The sequence below is a fragment of the Silurus aristotelis genome, assembly GCF_946808225.1.
Source record: "Silurus aristotelis genome assembly, chromosome: 6".
In the NCBI taxonomy this organism is placed as follows: Eukaryota; Metazoa; Chordata; class Actinopteri; order Siluriformes; family Siluridae; genus Silurus; species Silurus aristotelis.
This window is the reverse complement of record NC_139579.1, coordinates 19,725,705-19,750,516: the sequence shown is the minus strand read 5'-3', so window position 1 is coordinate 19,750,516 and position 24,812 is coordinate 19,725,705. Positions and strand designations below refer to the sequence as shown.

Sequence of the window (24,812 nt, the reverse complement as noted above, 5' to 3'; positions counted from 1 at the left end):
AGAAGCATTTTACATCCTGAGGCATAAATCAGAACATGGTGCTGCCTGTTTCTCTTTGAACTGGAATGAATAGTTGAAGTAAACGCCCTCTTTCAGTATGAGGTCCTGCAAAAACAGCTCTCCTAACTGATAGATGACACACAGTTCAGTTGGATTAAGAGCTCAGGAAAAACTGTTAGCAAAAAGTGCAGAGATTCTTTAGCGTTGGATAACATTTGTCAATGTTTCAAAGAATTGGTTTTAAAAAATTCTTAATAAAACAGCCTATTGCTATTTGCAATGATTGTATATGATGACTGTGATCAATATAAAGCATTTACACTCCATTGTTAAAAATGCTGATTTCTGTGTTGTAAAACATTAACCCTAGATAACTAATATAATATAAAAACATATTTACCCTAAAATAATCAGGTTACATAAGGTTGCAAACCATTTTATAATGTAAATTTTCCATTAGTAAAGTTATGTAAGATGTTTTTGACTTTAGTTTTCAGTAGGATTTATCTAACTGCTGATGACATGGTCCGTAAAGAGTATATACAAGGCATGTAAAGGATCCAATAGTTAAAAAAAAAACACTGGAATAATGAAAACCTTCATGAAGTGGAGAAAATTAGACATCACAGTGAGAAAAAACAGGACATCTATTTAAAGTTGCAAAAAGGGTGAAAAAGAAAACACACCAGGAAGGGTGCAGAAATATCTGCCAAAACTGGTCACTGCATGTGAAAACAGTCTCATATTCTTCACATGTTTGGTCTTGACAGGTTGTGAGCTGGACAGGAGTTTGTTCTGATGAAACAAAACAATCCTTATCCTGCCTAAATTACCTTAATCCAAATGTGTTATGGAATATTTCAGTTTTCTATTTCAGAGTATTGTAGTTTTAGCAAAAATAAATAAAAATGAACCACAGAAAAAAAACAACAATAATAATTGGCTTCAGAGAAAGAAGCAATTTGTGTTGGTAAATATATTAAATTCATCTTTATTTTAATTTTTTTTTATGAAAACCCCTTTTGTAACTTAAGTGTGTGGTATTATATTAGCTGTAATATTAAAACAAGATTTATTTTAGTATTAACACAAAAAAATTGGATCTGTGCAGCTTGAAGTGGATGGCGATGTGACGACCCAAATCCTGGACAATCTAAAGTCTCAAACTGAATATGATGTAGCTGTCACTCCTATATATGACTCTGGAACTGGAAACCCAATGCTTAATCAAGCCACAACAGGTAATTGCTATTAATAGGATTTCTATGAAGGAAATTATAGAAGTTAAAATAGTAAATGTCAAATTTATTCAAACCATTTTTCGTTTGCTCATGTCAATAAAGCACACGAATTGTAGATCACCACTTGTTTTATTGTCAATATGCAAGTACAGTGGTCCCCCGGAACGCCAAAAAATCAGCAGATTTTGGACACCCCCCCCGCAGCCCCTATGGTACCTTAGTGAATTCATCTAGAAATTTGACTTTAATACAGTCATGTGTTTTAAAAACCTTTATGAAATTTGTTAGTGAAAACATAGTTTAAAATGTTATTCCTAACGTTCCTGAACATTCGGTCCCGCTCCAGATTCCTGCGGATTTTAAGATAATCCGCAACTTGCTGTTAATTAGGTTCCAAATGAGAACCCGCAAATTTTCCAATCCGCAAAATCCGAACCGCTAATTATCGGGGGTTGACCTAAATCATAAAGATTATGGTAAATGTTATAAAAGTGATCAAGTCAGCCTGCATAGAATCATTTGTTTCTTTTCTTGTATTCTAACTTTGTAGATGTTGTACCAGCACCAAAGAATCTGAGGTTCTCTGAAGTGGCACTAACAAGCTTTAGGGCTCATTGGGAGCATGGTGCCCCTGATGTAGCCCTCTACCGCATTGGCTGGACAAAGTCAGGAGATAACAACTATGTATATGTACGAAATTTAGATAAGAGAAACTGAAGATTTGGCAATGTGTAAGTTGTGTGACATGTGACTATTCACATTTAAAATGTATTGCCTGTCTTTAGGATATCTTGAGTGCTGATGACACCAATCACCTCTTGGAAAACCTAGAACCAGACACACTGTATGATGTTTCGGTTACTGCAATCTATCCAGATGAATCCGAGAGTGAGGACCTCATAGGAAGCCAGCGCACATGTAAGATTTTATTTTTAAGCCAAAGGCTCCCTTATTGATTTGCAAAAACACATTTTGTATTTTTTCAAAAAGAAATTACAGATGCATAATACAAATGAGATTTTAACAACCATTATTGTTTCCCCTTTTCCCACCCCTTTTAGTGTCCATAGTTACACCTGGTGAGTAGTTTGATATTGCAAAACACACACAAGCAGATCATTTGACACACTGAAAAAATCTAAATGTTTTTGTTTTCACAGCTCCCAGTGGTCCCCCTCAGAACCTGCAGGTATATAATGCCACTACCACCTCCCTCACAGTGAAATGGGATCATGCCCCTGGCAAAGTCCAGAACTACAGGATCACATATGTACCTACTGCAGGAGGCAGGGAGCAGTCGGTAAATATATTAATACCTACAATATTAACTAATCTCATAATTAAATTTTTGAATCATTTATGGCACCTGAGAGGCACATAATGGTTTGCTTAATCTAAAGTCGAACAAAATGCCATTTGCAAATGCACCATCTTAACCTTTAAACACACATATCCACTTAAAATACAAACTATTGTATCCTTTATAGAACAGATATTGTGGTTTTTAAACTAAATTATATGAATATATGTTTTTTCTCATAGCCGATTATCTGTAACACTGACCATCATCTGTCATAAGGATTTAATCAGCTATACAGAGCTTGAAGCATTGGAATGGAATGTAGTGGCCTCACATAGTTTAACACAATGGTAGCAGACCACTTTGTTGTTAAATCACTTAAAGAATTGGAACATGATTTAATATAAGTAAGCTGCAGTTTCATCATACCCATTAGTATTGAAGCAGTTTACGTTTTTATAGAGTTAGAGTTTTGTAGAGGATGTGAATGATATAATTTCCCTTTTCTTTTTAAAACCTCACTTGTAAAGAAACTTTATCATTTAGATGTGTTGGACTGAAATGTATTTTTGAGGTAAACTTGTTATTCGTCACTTGCTGCACTGCAATCACGAGCAAGGAAAATGTTGCTTGAAATTAAATCATCAGAAAGAAGCAGAAGCCAGTCAAATCTCGTAGTGACTGTATACAGTAGATCCCCATGTGTGTGGACAGTTGTGAGGATTCCTAAGATATCCCAAACGCAGAGAAGTAGTTGATATGCTGATAAGGAAAGATGCTACTATAATCTCCAGAACATTATCCTAGAGTTGTTGTATTTCATAATATTTTCTTACTGACGATCTCGTGTCTAAGAAAAAACATTGATAGTGGCAGTTTTTATTTTTTATTTTGTTTGTTTTGGTAGATTTGCCTTATGCATTCCATTACTTATGGAAAGAAGGCGCCATCTTAAAGTTCTAACCCTGTCTGGGGCAAGCTGACTATTCCACTGTTGCTTAAACAAAACTCAACACCCTGTTCTGAGACTGAATAAAACTTTTCCAATGAATTGGACTTAATAATATGTCTCATATAGATGGATGGTTATCTGAGAAGCTGTTTTTTCAGGTGGTTGTCTTGCTTTCTCATACAGACTCAGATTGGTGGAAAGAAGAACACCATTAATCTGCAGAAGTTGACTCCTGAGACCCCATACTCTATCACCGTGACAGCTATGTATCCATCTAAAGAGGAGAAAGACATATCTGGTGAAGGAAAAACACGTAAGTTACACTGTTTTAATCAATAATCAATGTTAATGATTATATAACCTACATTCTGTAGTAAATGGTCATGGGCAAACCTTTTTAATCCTGTTTATTTATTTATTAATTCATTTATTTATTTATTTTTTGATAGTGCCCCTTGGAGGAGTGCGAAACCTCCGTGTCATTGATCCCACCACAAGCTCTCTAAATGTATTGTGGGAGCCAGCTGAAGGCAATGTACGCCAATATAGGATCTTTTACCATGCTGTGCCAGGAGGACCAGAGGACATGGTATAAGCTTACAGTGCCTCTAATATTCACAAGCTACATATTAAAAGCTTGACTCAAAATTGACTCAATTACTATGGCAATTTCTAATCCTTCATATTTACTTTTAATTATTTTTTACTTTTCTTTTCTTTTCTTAGGTGCAAGTCTCTGGAAACACCTATAGCAATGTCTTAAAGAATCTACAATTTAACACCCTGTATGCTGTCAGTGTGGTTCCAGTGTATGCGGCTGGTGAAGGCAAACGGCAGACTGAAAATGGAAAGACATGTGAGTCTGTAAAGCTCTTCCAAATTTACTTTCTTTAGAAACACTATAATTTAGCAATTTGGCCTTTCTTATTTACGATATGATTCTCTAGTTAAATAACTCCAAAGTGAAACTGGTTTACTGAATTGACTAACGCTAAAGAAATGTTCATGTGTTGGCTCTCAGTTGTATGTGTCTCTGGATGGGATATAATGAATCCCAGTTTATGGTCTGTAATAACTTGTAGTGACTGTGCAGACCTTAAAAAAAAATCCATGAGTAATCTTCTTCCGTAAAAGGAAATTCAAGGGAAATGCAAACACATAAAAGACTATTGTTGCTAATTACACCCTGAAGGATGAATCCTTGCTCTTTTACATGCATTCATTTATGCTGGGCTTTTCTTTCTATGCATGCCTTCAGTCTTTTTTTGTGCAACCTTAAACCTGTTGTTGTAGTTACAGTTTCAGTAGCATGGAATTAGTTACTGGAAAGAATTTGCTCATGTAATCTTCGATAAAAGTCTCATCAGTTAAACCAATCTACACAGAAAACGAAACCTAAGAGTCCCAAAGGTTTTTTGTTAATGAGTATTATTCATCATTTCACTACAATACGGAATTGTGTAATTTTGTTTATTATTCATACTAATCCTGGTGCTCTGTTACTTAATGCAGTACTGTCATTGCTAGATTTCAGTACAGTTTACTTAATGTGGTAGACTGCTAAACTACACACATACCATGGGCATCTGCTTTAAATTACACATTAACAAGTGTGTTCATACCATTTTAAATAAACTGTTTTTCCTTTGTTCAAATATTTTTCAGTTTACATGCTTTGCTGTGTAGTTTGCTGCAATAGACCTTTAGTCACTTTTAAAATACAGTCTTAATACAATTTAATACAATGCCAGCTATAACTGTTTTTTTAATATGTGATAAATTGAATACATTTTGTGTATATATAAATTCCATAGTGGATCGTTCATCTGCCAGTAATGTCAAGGTTTATAACCCCACTACCAACACACTGAACGTACGCTGGGAGCCTGCTGTGGGGGATGTCCTGCAGTATAGGGTCGTCTATGCCCCTCTGGCAGGAACAAGTCTCTCGCAGTCGGTGAGTCAGACTATATCTTTTTTAGTAAATGATTTGAAAGAAGAAATCTCTCTTTGCATGTTTTGTCAATTAAGACAGCTGGACTAATTACAGTGTTACTTTGCGCATAAAATTTATTTACTTTGTAGTATTATTGGAATAGAGTATGAACATTGTAAAAGGACATGCACCTCTTACCCAAACCCAAAACCTCCTTTTTGCTTATGAAATTGGCAAAATTATTATGAAAAAGAACTTCTCTTCTTTTTTTCTCGTTATTTAATGGAGTTTTCCATGACGTTTGCATTCTGTTTGACAAAACCTGACAGATTTATTGTATAGCTATTTATTGCATTTCTCATTGCGGCATTTATTTAACAATAAATTTACCACCTATGTCTATTTTAACTGAAAACATGACATCATCAGGTTCTGAGCACTAAAGCAGTATGATTATTTGTTAAAAAAAGGTCAGTCAATGAGACATTTGTTTAAAAAAAGTACAGTTGCCAGATTCAACAGCGGCATGAGAGCTTTTGTTTCATGTGTAATTCAGCAGACTGAGAGAAACCAAAGGAGTCCCTTTTATCGAAGGGGAGGTCACTGATCTCAAGTTATTACACACTGGATCTCAGCAATACTGCCAGAGAATAGTTTGGCTGATTTCTGAGGCTTAATTTCCCTTAAGCAATCACTCATGGATATATTGTATTGTACAATGCATCCAACTGCCATAGCAGTATAAAAGTAAAGACAGAAATGGAAAATAAGTTGAGTAATACCTAACCAATTAGGAAACTTAACAAAAATAAGTTTAGAGTGGTTGACCTTGTATGTACATTTGTATCATTTACCTGCTTATAATTTACATGATCAATCCCTGTTCTTTTACATACATGTTGTTAAATTATATTAATTAGTGAAATCATAAAATGACATTTAACTGTATATTTAATACAACATTGGTTATCTACTTAAAGAAGATAAATAGTTTTATCTTATTTAATTCATAATATATATTAACATTTTAATTATTTTAAAACAATCTAAGCTGCATTTAACACCTTATTAGCTAAAGCCAAAAGATTGATGCTAAAAATATAAATTGTAATTTGGTTTTACTATATAAAAACAGAAAAAAGTTTTTTTTTTCTGATCGTGTAGAATTAAATAATTTTCTTATTGGGTGCAGCCATCGAACAAGATTTATACTTATTTCTACTATGTTATAAGTATAAAGACAATTTATAAAAGCATTTCCATTGCTATTTAATGGGTGATCGGATTGCTAAAAAACAGACAAGACTATTTAACAGACAGCTTTTGTTCCTTGAATGCGGGCAAAAGTAAATATAGATCTGTTTTTAAAATTGTAATCAATTCTAATTTTGCTGTCCACTGAAACATTTGCACTGGAGTATAGTAGAACTTTATTTTAACCTGGCTTTTAATGCCATTCACACATAGTAACAGTAATATAATTTTTATTCCACAAATTCTTTGGCACTTCCAGTATATAGACATTTTAGATCTCTAGGGAACATTCTGGGTAACCACATCTTACAAATGTAAAGGTTCCAGCTGGATGGAAAATTTTAATTGGTTTCAATTGGTACCTGGTGTTGGTCCTAACTGGTTTCATATGGAAATTGCTGCAGTACAACTTCAACCAGCTGAAACAAGCACAAAACCATTTAAAGCTTTACTCTAATACGGAATAAATAATTTTTCTTAGGGTTTAATAAAATTTTTCTTTGAGTTGTGGATTTAACAGGACTTTGTCACATGAAAAAGACCACATCTTATGTGCATATATGCATTTGTATTTGTTTTTAAACAGTAGTTTTGCAAGTCCGTGTGGGCAGGATTATTACCTCCAATCAGAGGTATCTTAAAGTAGCCATGAATCTGTGTGTACATGAAATTAAATGTCTCCAGGCTTTGTTAAAAACTGATGTCACTTGAGTTTATTTCTGCACCATGTGTTTTGAAGAAACTTTAGTATGGTTGATGCTAAACAACGTTTTTGCTCCTTTAACAAAAAAAAACAAAAAAAAACAGGCCTTGTCATAAACGTATAAAAACCATGCTTTTGTATTAATTTTCACTTTCTGATGGTTACATAACAGAAAACATATTAAATTGGAAAAAAACAGCGCATTCAAATTCAACTTGAGGTTATGGGTTTTAAATGGATAGCTCATGTGCGATTTTGCTGAAAAATTAGTTTTTTGGTTAATAATTAATCTACTGAGTTTATTTGGCAAAGATTTATTTCTCAAGTGTTTTGGGTAGAAAGCCAACATTTTCAGTGATCTGGCAGGTGTGAGTCTTTCCTGATGGAGAAGGGAAACAGTATGGTCAGAAATCCTATGTATAAGAAACTAAACTATGACCTTGTTTGTTTTTATGTTGTTCAGATTTTGTTTTAACGTCAAACTTGTGAATTGATATGGTTTCAGATATTATTGCTTCTCTTATTACCAACACATACGTTTTACCTGTTTTGTAGGTTCTTGTTCCAGGGAATACCCATACTACTTTGTTGGAGCAGCTACTGCCTGACACTGAGTACACAGCTGGTGTGGTAGCACTCTATGCTGATGGAGAAAGCATTGCAGTTTCAGACAATGGCAAAACATGTTAGTCCTTTTCTTGATCTGCTTATGTGATGATTTGTACAACCATTAACTACTAACAACAGTTTGTTGAATTAAAAATGTCTTTGCTGATTCTGGTTGTAGTGCCACGCAGTGCTCCCAGGAACTTGCGTGTCTATGACCCTACCACAAACACTCTGAGTGTGAGCTGGGAGCATGCAGCGGGACCTGTGCAGCAGTATCGCATCACCTATGCGCCAACCACCGGAGACCCCATTGAAGAGTTTGTAAGTGTGAATATGTAGCATATAACAATAACAGCAGTTACACATAAACTGCATTTTCTTCTATTAAACTTTCTTGCTTGTTGTTTTATTTACAGACAAGTGTTCCTGGCAACAGAAACAGTGCCATCTTGCAGAACCTTCAGCCAGACACACCTTATAGGATCAGCGTGATGGCTTTGTACACAGATGGTCCTGGAGGAGAGCTTTCTGGAGATGGACATACTTGTAATAACTTGGAAACATATATATGCATACACAAACATTAAGACGAACATACCAATATGCCATGAAAAGTAAAATCAAGATCACAAAGCTTTCACTAAGGATAAACACAGTAAATTATTAACCACAGACTGAAATGCAAAAGAAAATTCAAAACCAATCTTCACAACAGCTGTCTGCAAGATATTTAGGAATAGCCCTTCTCCAAAACTGTCTTTATTGTAAAAAATTTTTTGTATGATGAATGTCTGAACTGAGAACAAAGAAGCTAAATACAAATGCTGTTATTACACTATGCTGGAAACAGAAGCAGTATTAAACTCAATACCCTTTCTTTAAATTATTCACAGTTTGGATTTTCAGCCTGGTTCTTTTGTGTTCTATTCACAGTGGGACTTATGGCGCCACGTAACCTGCGTGTGACAGATGAATGGTACACTCGTTTCCGTGTTTCCTGGGATCCGGCTCCTGCTAAGGTTAATGGGTACAAGCTCACCTATGCACCAGAGGGTGAGCAAATTCTGTGTCTACTTGTACAGTCAGCTTTTACATTTTCTCTTTGTAACAAAACTAAGAAATATAATTATAAATTACAGGTACTGATAGTACTCAGGAGATGTTTGTTGGAGATGTGTCCACACAACTCCTTCACAACCTTGAGCCCGGCACTACGTATAATGTGAAGGTCTTTGCCCAGTACGATGCTGGAATGAGTGGTCCGCTTGCTGGCCAAGGCACAACCTGTAAGTTTACCTTATAGCATTAAAACTTGATTCTGAATTTCTTACACACTGTTGTACTTACTTGCATTTTCCCCACTATTTCAGTGTACCTGAATGTTACTGACCTCACAACATACAATGTGGGATATGACTCTTTCTGCCTAAGGTGGTCTCCACATCGAGCTGCTACCTCTTACAGACTAAAAATTAACCCCTTTGACCGTGAGTTTAACATATTATAAAAGTGTCAACCCTGTGCCAATTTTGCCATTCTTTTATGCACTGAAAGTCTTTCAGTATTTCAGTCTGTTGCTTTTTTCCCCTTCAGCCTCTAATCGTGGATCCCAGGAGGTCACCGTTACAGCTGCACAAAATCAGTACTGTTTTGATGGCCTGAGCCAAGATGCATTGTACAACGCCACCGTATACACTCAGACACACAATCTAGAGGGACCTGGAGTCAGCACTAAAGAGCGCACTCGTAAGTTAACTAATACTGAAATATAAATATATATATTTTTTTTTTATGTCACCTTGATTTTATTTAAATTTTTCTCTCAGTTGTGAAGCCCACCTTTGCGCCTACACTGCCACCAACTCCTCCTCCACCTCCAACCATCCCTGGTGCCCAGGAGGGTAAGAATATTACAGTTGACTTTCCTGATAAACTTGCCATAAACAACAGCTACTTTTTCCTTTTACTAATACACTGCACGGAATATTTTACACAATCTAGTGTGCAAAGGCGCTAAAGCAGACCTGGTGTTCCTCATTGATGGTTCTTGGAGTATTGGAGATGAGAGCTTTAGTAAAGTGCTCCAGTTTGTTTTTAGCATGATCGGCGCTTTTGAAGTCGTCAGTCATGAAGGCATGCAGGTAACAAGCTCTCAGCAACTTCATAATGAACAGCATGTACACAGAACTCTCTAATGCTGACTTGGTTTTAAATGCTGTCCAAGTTCGTGGTGGAAAATTGACTTTTTCCTCTTTGAAAACAGGTGTCCTTTGTGCAGTACAGTGATGATGCCAAAACCGAATTTAAGTTGAACACGTACCATGACAAGGGAATGGCTCTGTCTGCAGTGCAGATGATCAGCTACAGAGGAGGAAACACCAAAACAGGTTACTGTCTGTTTCAAACATGAATAAACACTATAGCATTTATTTATACAACAATTATGTTTTTATTTAAAATGATTTAAAGAGCACACTGCCCAAACTCAGCTCTTAGTCTTTGCTCAAGGGCTTTCTGTCAGTACTGGGATTTTAAACTGCAACCTTCCAATAAATAGCTCAGAACTTTAATCCAGGGAGCTGTTACTGCATACAAGTTTTTATTGTTTGTTTTTTGCTTTTGAAAGAATGATTCATATTCTGAAGCAAATAAGAATAGTAATGGCTGAAGGTATGAATTTTTGTCAGTGTTCTGGAACTGAGCCATTATGTAGGTGTTACTAGCATCTTGTTGCTCTGGACACAGTATTGAGCTTGAGAAAGAAAAGAGTTTTAATGGTCCTGTGATGATTTCAATGTTTCAAGTTACGTAATGGTAAGGTGTGGTGCAATGTGCCATTCACATTTTATGTTAAAATGCATAAAAAAATTTTTATTGTAAAGTTTTTGAGCATGAATAAGTTTTTTGGCCAAGAATAACCTTTTATGTCTCTCCTAGGCACAAAGTAGCACACACTTTCTAGCAGTTAACGGTACTGCACATTGTGTAAATATTTAGTGGCGGTAAATGTTGACACAATTTATTCTTTGTCTGCTTATATGTTTTTTAACCCTGGTCACCATTGATCACATAGTTTTGTTCACAAATGTGTAGCAATTTGCAGGACTGTTGTATGAAAAGTTGAAAGAAGTTCGGTTAGAGTTTATACTCTTTTCTGACAGTTTTATTCATGTGTATTTGAATGGAAACCAAGTGCACTGCCCTTGTCTGTTCAGATCTGTATGAATTTCTCATGAATTCAGGTTGGCTGGATTAACACTTTGATACGTCCTCTGAGAATATTTGGTTTAGGTCAGTCTAGGCAGGAATTTGATCATTTTCTGGCAGTTTTTGTTTTCTCAGTTTAGGTTTCATCTAAAAAGTTTAATTTGGTGCATTACTTCCTTAAAAATGGAATGTGAAGAGTTTCCCATACAGTTCTCATAATTTCTCTTTTCACATGCCTCTGCTGTCTTTCTCAGTTCTATGACTTATTACACTGTTTATAGGAACACTATGCTGTGTTTGTTTCAGGCGCTGCTCTGAAGCATGTGGGAGAAAAAGTCTTTACCTCAGACAGTGGTATGAGGAGGAGCGTTCCAAAGGTTCTGGTGGTCGTGACTGATGGCCGTTCTCAGGATGATGTTAAGAAGAGCGCTGCCAATCTGCAACAATCCGGTAAGTGCACAGATGTGTTACCGACACTGTACAACCTGCCATTAGAAAATTTATTTTTAGAATGAAGTAAGGAAAGTTCAAGAGTAAGACATTCTGAAGCTAATACTGTCTTTGCTCTCCCTGTAGGATTCAGCGTGTTTGTTGTGGGTGTCGCAGATGTGGACATGGCAGAACTGAGGAATATAGGAAGCAAGCCAAGCGAGAGACATGTCTTTGTGGTTGACGATTATGATGCATTTGCAAAAATACAAGACAACCTCATTACATTCATTTGTGAAACAGCAACATCATGTATGACCTTTTTGTATATTTCTTGCTTAAATTTATGTTCTTCAAAGAATATATTGATAATGGTGTTTTGGGAATTTACTTTCATTATAGCATGTCCTTTGATTTATCTGGATGGATTCACATCGCCAGGTACAACTTTCATTACTTTCAGACTAATAATTCTGAAGCATCAAGCACTGCTTTTGAATACAAAAGAAGAATTATTAAGTGCTTATTCTTCATTTTAAAACTTTTTTAATCAGGATTTAGGATGCTTGAGGTCTTCAACATCACCGACCGATCCTTTGCTGCCATGAATGGAGTGTCAATGGAACCGGGCACTTTCAACAGTTTCATGTCCTACCGAATTCATAAGGATGCATTCATCTCCCAACCAACAAAGTATGAGCGCTGTGTAATGCGTGCATTTAGTTTCTCTTGCACACTGTAATAGTTCCCAAGTGATCACTGTTATATTTAACAATCTTTTTTTTTTACAAAGTTTTTTGCCATTTATGGTTTCTTTAGTACACTTTCTCAACATGACAAGCAGTTTTTATAGCCTCTGAAAATATGATGGAGAAAAGAAATACTGCAAGTATTTAAAATCTTCACAAAATCAGCAATACTAAATATATTTTACTAGGAGCAATCTAGAAACCAAGAGGTAATGAAATAAAGTTGATCTAATATAAATATTTGCAAAACTGTTCCAGGTTCCTGGCAAAAGCTGGTTTCATTAGTTTGTACATATTAGCTGTTATTTGTGTGCAGGCAACTGTGTGATTTTAGAGGATTATTGGGAAAAATACTTTAAACATGTTTTTTTGTTGCTTTAGAGTAAAAGCCTTTCCCCCTTTTCCTAGTTGGAAGATACTATGGAATATATTTTTCATTTTATATTTTTCATCAGAATTGTTGTACATTCAGTACCTAGAGAGTCCTTACACACTGAAATTGTGCACTTCATCGTATACTTACAATTTTGTATTGTAGCATCATCTCAGTGTTTTTTTCATTATTGCTTTAGGTTTTATTGTGGTTTAGTCATTGATATAAAAGTCATGTTCTTTTTTCCTATAAAGGGAAATCCATCCAGATGGTCTGCCCCCATCATATACCCTCATACTTCTATTCCGGCTGCTCCCAGATACCTCTAAGGATGCATTTGACTTGTGGCAAATTTCAGATAGCAGTAACAACCCTGAAGTTGGTCTTACTCTTAACCGTAAGTGTTACTAAATTTATTATCTCTACCACAGGTTTTTGATTGCTGGCAAAGCCATATTACATGCAAACAGGAACAGCTTTCTTGCATCTTCAGTTTTAGGTGTATAGTTAATGTTTTGATTGATTTCTCATAGTAAAAAAATGCCTTTTCAAACGTGATGTATGCACCTTTCTGTTATGAGCTAACATGCTTTCAAATTGTCTTGTCTTTATATTATCTTTTACATTATGTCTATCTAGACATCTAGAGCAGGGCTTTCTGTCAAAGCGTACTCATTTTTGTTTTCAGCTTCCAGCAAAGTCCTTACATTCTACAACAAGGATACTAGAGGCGAGATCCAGAAAGTTAATTTTGATAATGAAAAAGTTAAAAGGATCTTTCATGGAAGCTTCCACAAGGTAGGAGCTATTTAATATCAGATTGTTTAACAGTGTTTTACATTAAAACATCTTTATGCAAACATTATTTAATTAAACATGCATGCTCTTAAAATATATATATTTTTAAGTTTTGTTTGTTTATTTATTTATTTTATATATTAAGTAGTACTACATTTTGTTACTGTTACTGATCGGAAGGTTGGGGGTTGCCACACCAGCACCTCCAAGCTGCCACTGTTTGGCCCTTGATCAAGGCCCTAAACCCTGTCTGCTTCAGAGGCACTGAGTAATAGCTGACCCAAGCTTCCTAACAAGCTTGGATACATGAAGAAAGAATTTTACTTTAATTTTAGAATATCATGCTAGTATTTAAACAGCTTAATTGTAACTTATTTGAAGTTGATGAAATGGTTAATTATTATTATTATTTGTTTTTAACATTTCTATTCACATGTTAGAATGAATAGTTTAGCATTTAAATTTGTATTACAAAAATATTAGCACCAAAATCAATGTAATAGACCAAAAAAAAATCAGTTCTAAAATGTGTCATTCGGTGTTACATACACAGCCTTTTCTGTTCTCTGCTGAAAGAAGTGAAAGTGGTCATCTGCCATACCCCAATCACCTCAGAATTTGACTTGTGCATACTGAAATGCTTTTCTGTCCACCACAGTTGTACAGAGTGGCTATATGGGTTGCCATTCTGTCAACTCAGCTGGTCTTTGTTGATCTGTCTCATTTTAAAGGCATTTCTACTCACTGGATTTTTTTTTTTTTATATTGCACCATTCTAAATAAACTCTAGAGACTGTTGTGCATGAACATCCCTGAAGATTACTGTTTATAATAATACTTAAAGTAGACCTTCCAGCATCAGCCGTCATACCATGGTCAATGTCACTGAGATCACATTTTTCCCCATTCTAATGGTTGATGTGAACATTACCCAAAGCTGTTGGCCCATTTCTGCACGATTTTATGCGTTGTTTTGCTGCTACACAATTGGCTATTTAGATAATTGCATGAATTAATGGTTGAACATGTGTTCTTAATAAAGTGCTCAGTGACTGTATATTAGTTGACATGATTATCTATGTGAAAACCCCTGTTTGCTGAAATGCATTTCTTCTACAATCTCTGAACTTGTAATGCCTGATTCCAGTCTAGATTGAGGCATGGTTGTGGGGTAACATGATGTCATCTACTGCTATTACTGTGGTTTTAGTGACCTTCTTGGGTTTTGGAAAGGACCATTATATTACAGCCCAGTACAGCTGTAAAATCCGCGAAATGCAACAAATAGTCTTTGGTAACAGGGAAATGTCCTGTTGAAGCTGGTGCTATGTTATCATTAATGCACCATGTCTCTGCCAAGGCTGTTACATTGTATATAGTGTGAAGTATTAGTTATGCACAGGATATGTCAGTCTATTTTATGGTGAAGTAACATAGTACCTAGCAATGTAACTGAGGTGAGTATATGGTAAAATTCCCTTGTGATAATATTTGCAAGAATGATCTTATTATCATGATTTTCATCTCCGCTGGAATCTTTAGGGAAGTTTTTAGGGTCTCTCTTGTTCTTAAGCCAGCAGGTTTTACTGTGTTTACTGTGGTGTTGTGTTTGGCTCAAGCCAAACCAATCCTGGGTGGACAAGTTCCACAAGACTAGAAGAAATCATTGCTCAGATATTGAACACTGTTGCTGCTGGTTTTCACATGTTTCTTGAATTAAGCAGCTTCAGAGGTTGGCTTTACTATCCTATGTGCTTTCCCAGCATAATCATACAGTTGCTTCAGTATTATCTTCAGTGCAATTCCGATTTTTCATTCATAGAATTGATTTACAAACTTGCCTGATATTTACTTTCTTTTTATTTATTTTTTTATTAATGAGAGACAGAGAGCCACCAAGTAAGCTATTAAAAAAAGCCCCCTTCTGATTAACTATTTCCAATACCACAAAGCAATGACTATTTCTCTTGAGTTGTATTCAGTGCCCTTTTATTAAATCTTTTGCTTATATTAACTTACCAGTGGGTTTAATGACTCATGAAACCACTTACACAAACAAAGGAAATATAAGCTTCTGGTTCAACTCCTTGTGGAGGGAGAATTGATTATGATAATAGGTGGTCAACAGAGCGTGTGCTTTTTTTCTTTAAATGAAAGTGAGAAGATGGAGGGAGAAAGCACGCAGCCAGACCAGCAATCATGAAATGGAGGCAGATAGGGCTTATGGAGCACTGACAGGGGAGTCAGAATGAAAGAGAACAGCAGAAAGTCAAAATGAAACCACATGCTGTGTTGAAGCAGACGCCCACAGTAGCAGGGGAGGGGTGGGGGAAGGTTAGGGTCTGTGTTCACATTAAACAGTAATTTGTTCAATTCAAAAAGCTTTAACTGAAAGATCAAAGGCTTTTAATGCATTAAATCATTAAAAACAAATTAATGTAAACATATTTATAGTAACAATACTTATATTCATTATTGCATAATGATGCCTGCATCCAAACCCAGCTTTAGATTGTTCCCCTTAGTGGGCATTTAAATAATAGGTTTGCTTGCCAAAGATGATGGCTGTAATGTAACATGTGTTACCAAGATCTATGACTTAACTTTGTGGCTTGGTTTTGTTTGATGCAAAGTAAGAATTTAATCTGGGTTTAGGCTTGCCAGGCTTATTAACTGAGAAATGTAATGGTAAACTAAATTTGGGGAACAAGGGTATGTTTGATGGCCAACCACAGTTTGAAATAAAGGCATAATATCAAGATGTGGTTCTACTGTGCATGACAGTAAATGTTTCAAGAAAAAAAATTTTTTTAAAACACCTCAGGAATAGTATGGAAAATGCTTCTGGAAACTTACAGTCCATTGGAACTTTAAAAAATGTTTCTTGCAATAGGAAAATAGAAGCAGCTACACTTTTAAATGTATAACTAATGCTGAGGACAGAATTTCCCTCACATTTCTTTTTATCATAGAATGACATATTATTAACATAATTATATGTTCAGGAAATACAGTGGGAACACTATTGGAAATACAGTTGTCTACAGTAATATTGCTGCACTGTCAGGAATTTCTAATAAGACAGTAAAACAGAGATCTGAGTTCAAGAAGTCCTTTACAAGGTCATGGGTAATGCTTTTATAGTTTGGCTGAAATCTGTAAGAGTGTCATTAAATTAAATTAAGTTAAATTACAACTGCCCCCCCCCCCCCCCAATATGTTTTGTGTCTTTAAAAATTCAACATTGACAAAAACAGCAATTGGCTAAATTGTATTGTCATTTGCAGCTTCACATCACTGTTACCCCAAAAAACGTCAAGCTGAACATTGATTGCCAAGAAGTTGAAGAGAAACCAATCAAAGAGGCTGGCAACATCTCTAAAGATGGCTATGAAGTTCTTGGTAAAATGGCTGGTGGAATGAGGAGGCAGTCAGCAACAGTAAGTATGAGATATGCAGTACTTGCTGTAGCTTAGTGGAGAAGCACTCTAATAGTTTTGCTGTAAAAGAGGAAATAAGAGCATTAAATAAAAGTACAATGGAATGGAAAAAAAATTTATTATTATATTATGTAATAATATGCATGTTGAATGAAAATAATAAGAAACACCACACAGACTCTCAGGCCTGTTAGTACTACAGTGCTATTCTGCTATATTTTTTTTTTTTTGTGTGTGAAATTTACAAATGGAGCAGTGTATGCTGATGGCTGTGCTGCTCCATGCTCATTTGTGTTCTTTTCCAACACACTGTGGGTGATGTGCATGTGGGTATGTTTTTTCATTCCTAAAACCTGGAGCTCAATGGAAGCCATCTGTAACATCCGTTCCTGTTCTCTTTTTTCTCTCTTGTAGTTCCAGCTCCAGATGTTTGATATTGTCTGCAGCTTGGGATGGACAAGTCGAGACAAATGCTGTGACCTGCCAGCAACAGTAAGGGGATACTTCATCTTGAATGTCCATGAAAAGAATTGCTTATTTTTCTGTATTAAATATCTTTTTTTTTTGCAGTTTTCCTGTTGCTGGATGTTTTCTTTATTGTTTTTGTTGAGCAACTTCTCATATTTCAGGTCCAATCAGTAAACCTGCAACAACAGACAGCAAAATCTTTAAATTAAACTATGTTTTTATTATTATTATTATTTAATGCAAATGGTGAAAATGACTGCAGCTGTTTTTTATCCCTGATGCCCTGACCAATGGATTCAATGACATACATTATATTGTGCTAAATGTGCTAACAGGAGTTTAGTTTGTAAACTCACTGATGTTTCAACATCAAGTCATTATTGTCATTATTTTTTTATGCTTAGAAAATGTTTGAAACTGCACTATCTCTATTTATCATTCCTTCTGTTTTTGCAGAGAAATGAAGCAAAATGTCCTGCACTTCCCCACTCCTGCACATGTGCTCAGGATAGCATAGGGCCTCAGGGACCTCCTGGCCCTTCGGTAAACCCATTATTTTCATGTTTTATTCCCCAGGCCTGAAAGTCATTGTGCTACTTCTGCAAAATTCACCTCTAAATATGAAGGCAGAAAGGTGTAGCATTTCAGGAATGCCCATACTGTAATTGCATCTCTGTTTTATACATTAAGTTTTGTGGTATAAACAAGGGGCCCTGCTTCATGTCTTATTGTGCTTGACCTCAAGTCAAGGTATTGGTGATATCCATGAGCATGCATACAGTATCAAAAAAAGGTGCTGGGAGCCAAGCCTGCAAAAAAAGAAAGCACCAGCAAACTTGTAGCAATGAGTTTCAGAATGCAAACTAGGCAGCATCTTAATCTTAAAAATGTCTCTTGACAATATGGTTTGGTGCTCAAGTGCTCTGCTCTTCAAGTTATAACCCTGGCTGTTTTCTATTTTCTCAGGGTAGTCCTGGTACAAAAGGCCCACGTGGTGATAGAGGAGACTCCGGTTCACCGGTAACTAAATTTTCTTTTTCCTTTTTTTTTTTTTCTTTTTTCTTTCTTTCTTTATTTTTTATACTTTATTGATCCCACAGGAAAAACAATATTAAAATATAAAAATATTAAAATTTTTCCTGGTTCTGAACCAAATGAATACAATCACTTCCAACTAAGTTAATCCCATAACAAACTTAATCATCTCTACTTTGTGTAGGCTATGTATGTTTTTTAAACATTACCACCTGTGCAGACTTTATCTCACCCTGTGGGGAACAAAAAAAACATCTGATTAATATGGTGAGTCAATACATTTTTTTTCTCCATCCAGGGTCCAATGGGCCCACGTGGCGAGCAGGGCCCCCCAGGACAAATGGGACCACCAGGTCCACAAGGTCCTAGTGGAATATCTCTTCCTGGAGAACCAGTAAGTTATGCACATAATTCTGACTGACTTTTTTGTTTCAATACATTTCTGCTCCATTTAATAGCATCTTCATTTATCTCAGTTTTATTGAGTGTGGACCTGATGCATGACTAAAAATAACCATTTATTTGAACAAAGACAGCACACGTGCTTCTGTTAGAACCGAGAGCTTTACAACTGAGGAAAAGTTAAAGAATTAAAATACGCTTCTTTTTTGTTTTTTATCAGGGAAGACCTGGACCAAAAGGAGATTCTGGTGACCCTGGTCAACCTGGCCAGAGAGTAAGTGTTTTTTTTTCTGTTTTGCCTATTTGATTTTTGTTTCTTTAATACACTTTATATGAAGAAAACATGAATTATGGGTTGACATTGGGGCAATTTTTACAGTGACTTTTCTTCTTCCTATTCTAGGGCTCTTCTGGTGCTCCAGGTCCTCTCGGTCCTGTTGGGCCACCTGGCACAAGGGTAAGAGAGTCTTTAAAATTGAAGGCCCATTTGCTGTTTAATACACAGATTTTTTTCTGAGTGCTTTGTTTTAGATTACATTTCCAGCATATGTTATGCTATGTCTGCTCTCACTAAACTTGGACTACTATCTTGCCTTTTCTCTGTGACATGTTTAAACATTCTTTCTGATTGGATTATCTCTTCCCTGAGGTGTTTCCATGCTCATGTTGCACAGTTTATGATGGTTCATGGTTTATGCACAGGGACAACCAGGACCTGAAGGCTCTGCTGGACCTAGAGGCCCACCAGGACAAATGGTGTGTAATATCAATAGTTTATTTATTTTTTATTACTTTTTTGTTTACAGAGTTCTCCCTTTTAATCAAATTATTTTAATCTAATGCAATTGCAAGTGCATTCAAAGCAGAAGTATGTATGTATGTATACAATTGTACATTGTATATTGTATCTCTGTTTTCTGAGAGAGCAGTGTTAATGTATAAGCATAAATATAAATACAAATTTTCTAATCATTTTAGGGAAACCCAGGAAACCCTGGAATGCAAGGACCTACTGGAAAACCAGGAAACGCTGGAGAGCCAGGACTTGCTGTAAGTATAGATGAACTGTATACATTGAGATGAGTTCCTTATGCCTTTGATTCAATCAGAAGAGCAACACTAGTCTGTAGCAATATTATTGTGCATCTCACTCACTGTTGCAAATTGTATTTATTACAGGGACCTGCTGGCATTAAAGGAGAAAAGGGCGAGAGGGTATGTATTGGCATTTATATCAATACAAAGCAAATTGCTTGAGAACTACGAGGGTATTTTTATTTATTTTGCTTGGCTTCTGTAGGGAGATGCTACTTCCCAAAACATGATGAGATCCATCGCAAGACAAGTCTGTGAGCAGCTAGTTAACAGTAAGTCATGACTTTGTAAACACTAATTTTAACAGTTTTAACATGTTAACAATGTTTAACATTTAACAATGTTAAATGTTAACATTTAACATTGTGTAGGAACTTTTCACCTTGCTTACAAATGCATACTTTTCCCTTAGGACAAATGAGCCGAATTGACATGATGTTCAACCAGATCCCCAGTGGATATCGCAGCAACAGTCCTGGTCCTACTGGACCTCCAGGCCCTCCTGGGAACCAGGGACCTCGTGGAGAACCAGGTCAAACTGGACGCAATGGTTTCCCTGGAAGCCCAGGCTTACCCGGGTCTCAGGGAGAAAGAGGTATTTACGATTATGCAAAATACAACATTACAATGCTCATTGATGGACGCTGATTTTCTATAATTACATGCTTATGCATGTATTTAATATATATGCAGTGATAAAAGCTGTTTGTGATTTACTGCACTTTTGAGGCTAAATGACCACATAAATGTCTGTAATTCATGTGGTTATGTAAGTGTAATTTTCTTTGTTGTAAAGGAATTTAGGTGTTTATAGATTTATTTCTCAATAAAATATCACAATATACAATTTTATTTTTATTTGCAATGCTTTAATTGAGATAATAGATGTACAGAATTAATTTTAATTGATAATTATTCATGAAATTCTTTCACTTTGTTTTTTTTTTAATGTAATCTAAATATGTCTTTCATATGCTTGTAATTTTATTTTGCTTTTTGTGCAAATCTCCATCATATGGGGTAAATATACATGAAAATGTTACTGTGAAATAGTTGAGAGCTGACTTCATGATTTAATAGATGTCATTTCTAAATGGTTAAATTACTTTTCTGGCCTTCAACACTACAGGATTGCCAGGAGAGAAGGGTGAGAGAGGCACTCCAGGTACAGGCACTCAGGGACAGAGGGGATTACCTGGACCAGCTGGTGAGTATTAGGCAAACAAAGTGCAACATTTTCAATGCCAGAATATGAGATCTTTCATCCTATATCCATCCATATATTATGTAAAATCACATTTTGACATTTGGGCATTTATTTTAGTATTTATTTTAAATGTATATAGATTAGTTTTACTGTTTGGGCATTCGTATTTAAATTTCTCATGAATTCACACTACTAGCTCTCGTATATCTGAAAAGGAAATTTTGAGACCCAGGCAAGGTCACATGCTTGTTCTCAGTTTGAAAGTTACTTCTAGTTGCTCACTGATCTAAAAAAAAGAATCATTTCTCAGTGTCAGTGGCTGCTGTGTACATTTTGCCTCTATCATGATTCTCCCTTAGGGAGATAAAATGGTCTGTTTGTTTCAACACACTCTAGCTCTTGCATGGGGCAGACTGTAAAAGACTGAGATTTACCTAGTTACATCTAATGAACTTCAATTTGTCCAGCTGTGCATCGTAGTTTATTCCATTAGGTAATCAAAATATTCCCCAAAAAGCATTTTCTTTCTGAAATGTTTTTCAGACTTGCTTGGGCCACACAGATGTTCTCACAATGCTCAAGTTGTGGCTATTATTAATCAGTATTAGGTTATCTGGACATACATAAAAAGCACAAAATAAAAACAAGAGACTGTTTTTAGTATTATCTCATTTGTGGACTCCCTATTGATTTCAAATTGATAACATGTCTAAACATTTTAATGAATCTATAGTAATATCATAATGAAAAAAAAAAATGCTGTGGTATGATATGAAGGTGCTTGTACTAAATCATGCACGTTCATTTAGAATAAAAAGATAAGATTCAGTGTTGCTTCATAGCTGCGAATCTCAAAAATCGAAATTGATTTACCATTTAGCATCTACCTGGTAGATTAGTCTATATAGTAAGCCATCTAACTGTAATTTCAACTGTTGCCATCAGGTCACAGCTTTCCTATCACTGAAAGACAAGAACTAATGCAAATGTCTGGCAATCCTCTTAAGCCTATTGTACCAAATCACCTTAAATGAAGTTGGACAGAAGCTTAACTCTCACCTTTGCAAGGGGTCACAATCAAGCTGTTGCAGGAAGTGTTCTCTCATGGGGCCCCATTCACACATGTGCTGACTTCAGACAAAAAGTGGGGGGCTGAAATCATTCCAAACATGGTTTGCACTGTCTAGACAGAAGGGGCTAAATGGGGAGCTCCTTGGAGGTTGCCTACCCCTGCCTCATTTTAATTGAGCAGTCAAAATATTTAAATTACAGTGCAAGAAACCAGTTTCCCTGTTCCCCTTCCAATTGAACTTTAAGTATGATGTCAGTGGGTCTCTGATGGTTTTCTGCATATTGCTTTCCTTCAGGACCACCAGGCATATCCCAGACCGGCCCTCCTGGACCCGCAGGCTCGGATGGGTCACGTGGCCCAGTAGGGCGCCCCGGTTCCCCAGGCATTAGAGGACCACCAGGACCTCCGGGTTACTGTGATTCCTCTCAGTGTGTTGGAATTCCGTACAATGGAGGAGGATACCAAGGTAAGCATTTTAGCTACAGGGAGCAGAGCTGAGCATTTAGTGCATTAGGATGCATTAATTCTCTTTAGCAAAGCAATCGTTGTTGGCTAACTGTTTGAAATATGACAGAATAATTAGTGAATGGCATGTGTGTTGTTTATTTCACAAAAAAAACAGTATCTTTGCACTAACCATCTTTAACCCCTTTCAGGTTTTGCATAGTATGCATAGTATGCTGCGCGTCCTCCTTAAGCATTGACATCCTGAAAAAAAACAAACCTGTGTCTGAGAGATCAGCGCATTTTCTAATAAGCTTTAAGGATAACAACCCAGGATTTGATTAATGAACATTTGCACACCAACTCTAAAACCAAATCAAACCAAAGAATGGACTGGACTGCCACTAACACCAGCTCACTGCTACTCTATCAGGCAGGTGACAGTGATGGCTACATACCTATGGCCTGGTTGCATATTGAACGTCAAAGCAGCAAACAGCAAGAGTGAGAAGCATGTAAAACTACTAACCATGATGAGTATAGCTCAGAGTTCAACAGTGGTAATAACAGCTAAGGTATTTGTATATAAACCTTGTAAATTAATGTTAGTTACACAGTCATCTATAATGGGTAAAAACCCTATTATCAAGCTTGTGCCTCTTAACATGCTTCTTACTTACTGCCAACTTAACCTTTGTACTTTTTTTTTTCATTATTCTCTTACATTGCTTTAATTGGTGAAAACAGCCTCCGCTCAGGTTAAAAATGTAGCATGTGCTTTTAGGAGCCATGATCTTCTTGGTTTTGTTTGCAGAATGCTGTATTCACAAATGACTTTTTTTCCCTTTTTTTTTTAATGTGATTTATCTTATGCTTATAATACCTCAGTGTGCCTTATGGGAAAGTATATGTAACTCAGTCACAACTAGTGGTAGTCCATTTTACATGACATGACCACTTGAATTTAACATTTTTGTGCTTTTCTTTTTTTTCTATGCCAAGTGTTAGTTTTAGACTCCTGGTAAACAACAGCAATGATTGTACTCACATCTTAACTTTGAGTTATCTTTGTGCATTTAACTCCAAATAGCAGTTACTAAAAACCAACAATGCATATGTTCCATTGGCCAAATAATATTTCCAACCAGGCCCCTACCAGCCTGAGCCTGAAACCCACGTAGTGCCCATCCCTGAGGAACCATCAGAAGATACTGAGACAGAGATTCAGTCCCCAGGTTTACGAAACCAGCGTGGGAAGCGATCACTATCAACACAGGGAACTAAAAGGATAAAAACATAAACCAATTAAGATGTATTTTTATATTTTCACTTACATTCAAGGACATTCAAAGCTAAATGCATTGGAATAGACTTCATGCATATTCACATTTGATGTAGATGTAAGGCTGATCTACAACCCCCTGTTACAAAACATGTGCCCACTCAATGTCCCCCAATTTTATTTTCATGATTGTAACATAACTGCATTTTGTTTTTATACTCTGTTTAATGCACTAATCATCAGATCAGTATTTGTTATGTAAAAGTTAAGATGTAGAGACTCAGACAACATTTAATTTGACATACATGGTTTTTGCAGTGATGTTTTTTTTTGTTGCCTTTCTTCACAACTCAGGAAGGCTAGTGGCTGTAATTCCATATTCATATCAAAAACCTTGTTAAACCCGGCTTTTGTTTCATTATTCTAAATATTTATCTGTTGTATACCAACTCACACCTCATTTCTTTTACCAAAGGTGGAATTGCATGACTGTGCTGTATATTTAGTAAGTACATTTTAAGATCGGAATTTTTTTATTTTTTTTCCTTTTTATATCAATGTAAAACGCAGTTGAAATATGTTGCAAGACTATGTTCATAGAATTGCTTATTTACATTTTAACTGCACATTGTGAATTTCACAGCCTTATTTTCTTATTTATTTCTGAATCAGAAGAGGCATTTTTCAATAAAACTACTGAAAATGTTTAAAGTGTGTCAGTGATTTGTTTTGTCTCTTCTGAACTGGCAGGGTTTGTGGCAAAAGAGAAAATTGAATAGAAAATCTCTGGAGAACTTGAAAAATAGACTTGATTTT

At 35.9% G+C, this 24,812-nt stretch overlaps 1 protein-coding gene across 3 annotated transcripts in view; it reads left to right on the top strand.

Annotated features, from left to right (window-relative positions):
* col12a1a (collagen, type XII, alpha 1a) overlaps window positions 1-24,707 on the top strand; it is a 49,217-nt gene extending 24,510 nt beyond the window's left edge. For 2 of the 3 annotated variants that reach the window (XM_083543489.1, XM_083543487.1), the window contains 40 exons: window positions 1,112-1,241; window positions 1,792-1,931; window positions 2,027-2,159; window positions 2,303-2,320; window positions 2,402-2,541; window positions 3,677-3,806; window positions 3,943-4,082; window positions 4,220-4,349; window positions 5,308-5,450; window positions 7,942-8,071; window positions 8,174-8,316; window positions 8,412-8,541; window positions 8,929-9,048; window positions 9,135-9,281; window positions 9,366-9,482; window positions 9,589-9,741; window positions 9,822-9,896; window positions 9,997-10,136; window positions 10,259-10,382; window positions 11,509-11,652; window positions 11,779-11,943; window positions 12,034-12,072; window positions 12,186-12,324; window positions 13,008-13,150; window positions 13,442-13,551; window positions 16,839-16,991; window positions 17,406-17,483; window positions 17,916-18,002; window positions 18,426-18,479; window positions 18,793-18,888; window positions 19,117-19,170; window positions 19,300-19,353; window positions 19,599-19,652; window positions 19,875-19,946; window positions 20,076-20,111; window positions 20,197-20,263; window positions 20,404-20,586; window positions 21,121-21,198; window positions 22,566-22,736; window positions 23,863-24,707. In XM_083543489.1, coding sequence (XP_083399615.1) covers window positions 1,112-1,241; window positions 1,792-1,931; window positions 2,027-2,159; window positions 2,303-2,320; window positions 2,402-2,541; window positions 3,677-3,806; window positions 3,943-4,082; window positions 4,220-4,349; window positions 5,308-5,450; window positions 7,942-8,071; window positions 8,174-8,316; window positions 8,412-8,541; window positions 8,929-9,048; window positions 9,135-9,281; window positions 9,366-9,482; window positions 9,589-9,741; window positions 9,822-9,896; window positions 9,997-10,136; window positions 10,259-10,382; window positions 11,509-11,652; window positions 11,779-11,943; window positions 12,034-12,072; window positions 12,186-12,324; window positions 13,008-13,150; window positions 13,442-13,551; window positions 16,839-16,991; window positions 17,406-17,483; window positions 17,916-18,002; window positions 18,426-18,479; window positions 18,793-18,888; window positions 19,117-19,170; window positions 19,300-19,353; window positions 19,599-19,652; window positions 19,875-19,946; window positions 20,076-20,111; window positions 20,197-20,263; window positions 20,404-20,586; window positions 21,121-21,198; window positions 22,566-22,736; window positions 23,863-24,014 — 4,512 coding nt within the window. In that variant the 3' untranslated portion in view covers window positions 24,015-24,707. Of the gene's footprint in view, window positions 1-1,111; window positions 1,242-1,791; window positions 1,932-2,026; window positions 2,160-2,302; window positions 2,321-2,401; window positions 2,542-3,676; window positions 3,807-3,942; window positions 4,083-4,219; window positions 4,350-5,307; window positions 5,451-7,941; window positions 8,072-8,173; window positions 8,317-8,411; window positions 8,542-8,928; window positions 9,049-9,134; window positions 9,282-9,365; window positions 9,483-9,588; window positions 9,742-9,821; window positions 9,897-9,996; window positions 10,137-10,258; window positions 10,383-11,508; window positions 11,653-11,778; window positions 11,944-12,033; window positions 12,073-12,185; window positions 12,325-13,007; window positions 13,151-13,441; window positions 13,552-16,838; window positions 16,992-17,405; window positions 17,484-17,915; window positions 18,003-18,425; window positions 18,480-18,792; window positions 18,889-19,116; window positions 19,171-19,299; window positions 19,354-19,598; window positions 19,653-19,874; window positions 19,947-20,075; window positions 20,112-20,196; window positions 20,264-20,403; window positions 20,587-21,120; window positions 21,199-22,565; window positions 22,737-22,926 lie in introns of all 3 variants that reach the window. The other variant, XM_083543488.1, reaches the window with a different exon arrangement.
* The last annotated feature ends 105 nt before the right edge of the window (window positions 24,708-24,812 follow it).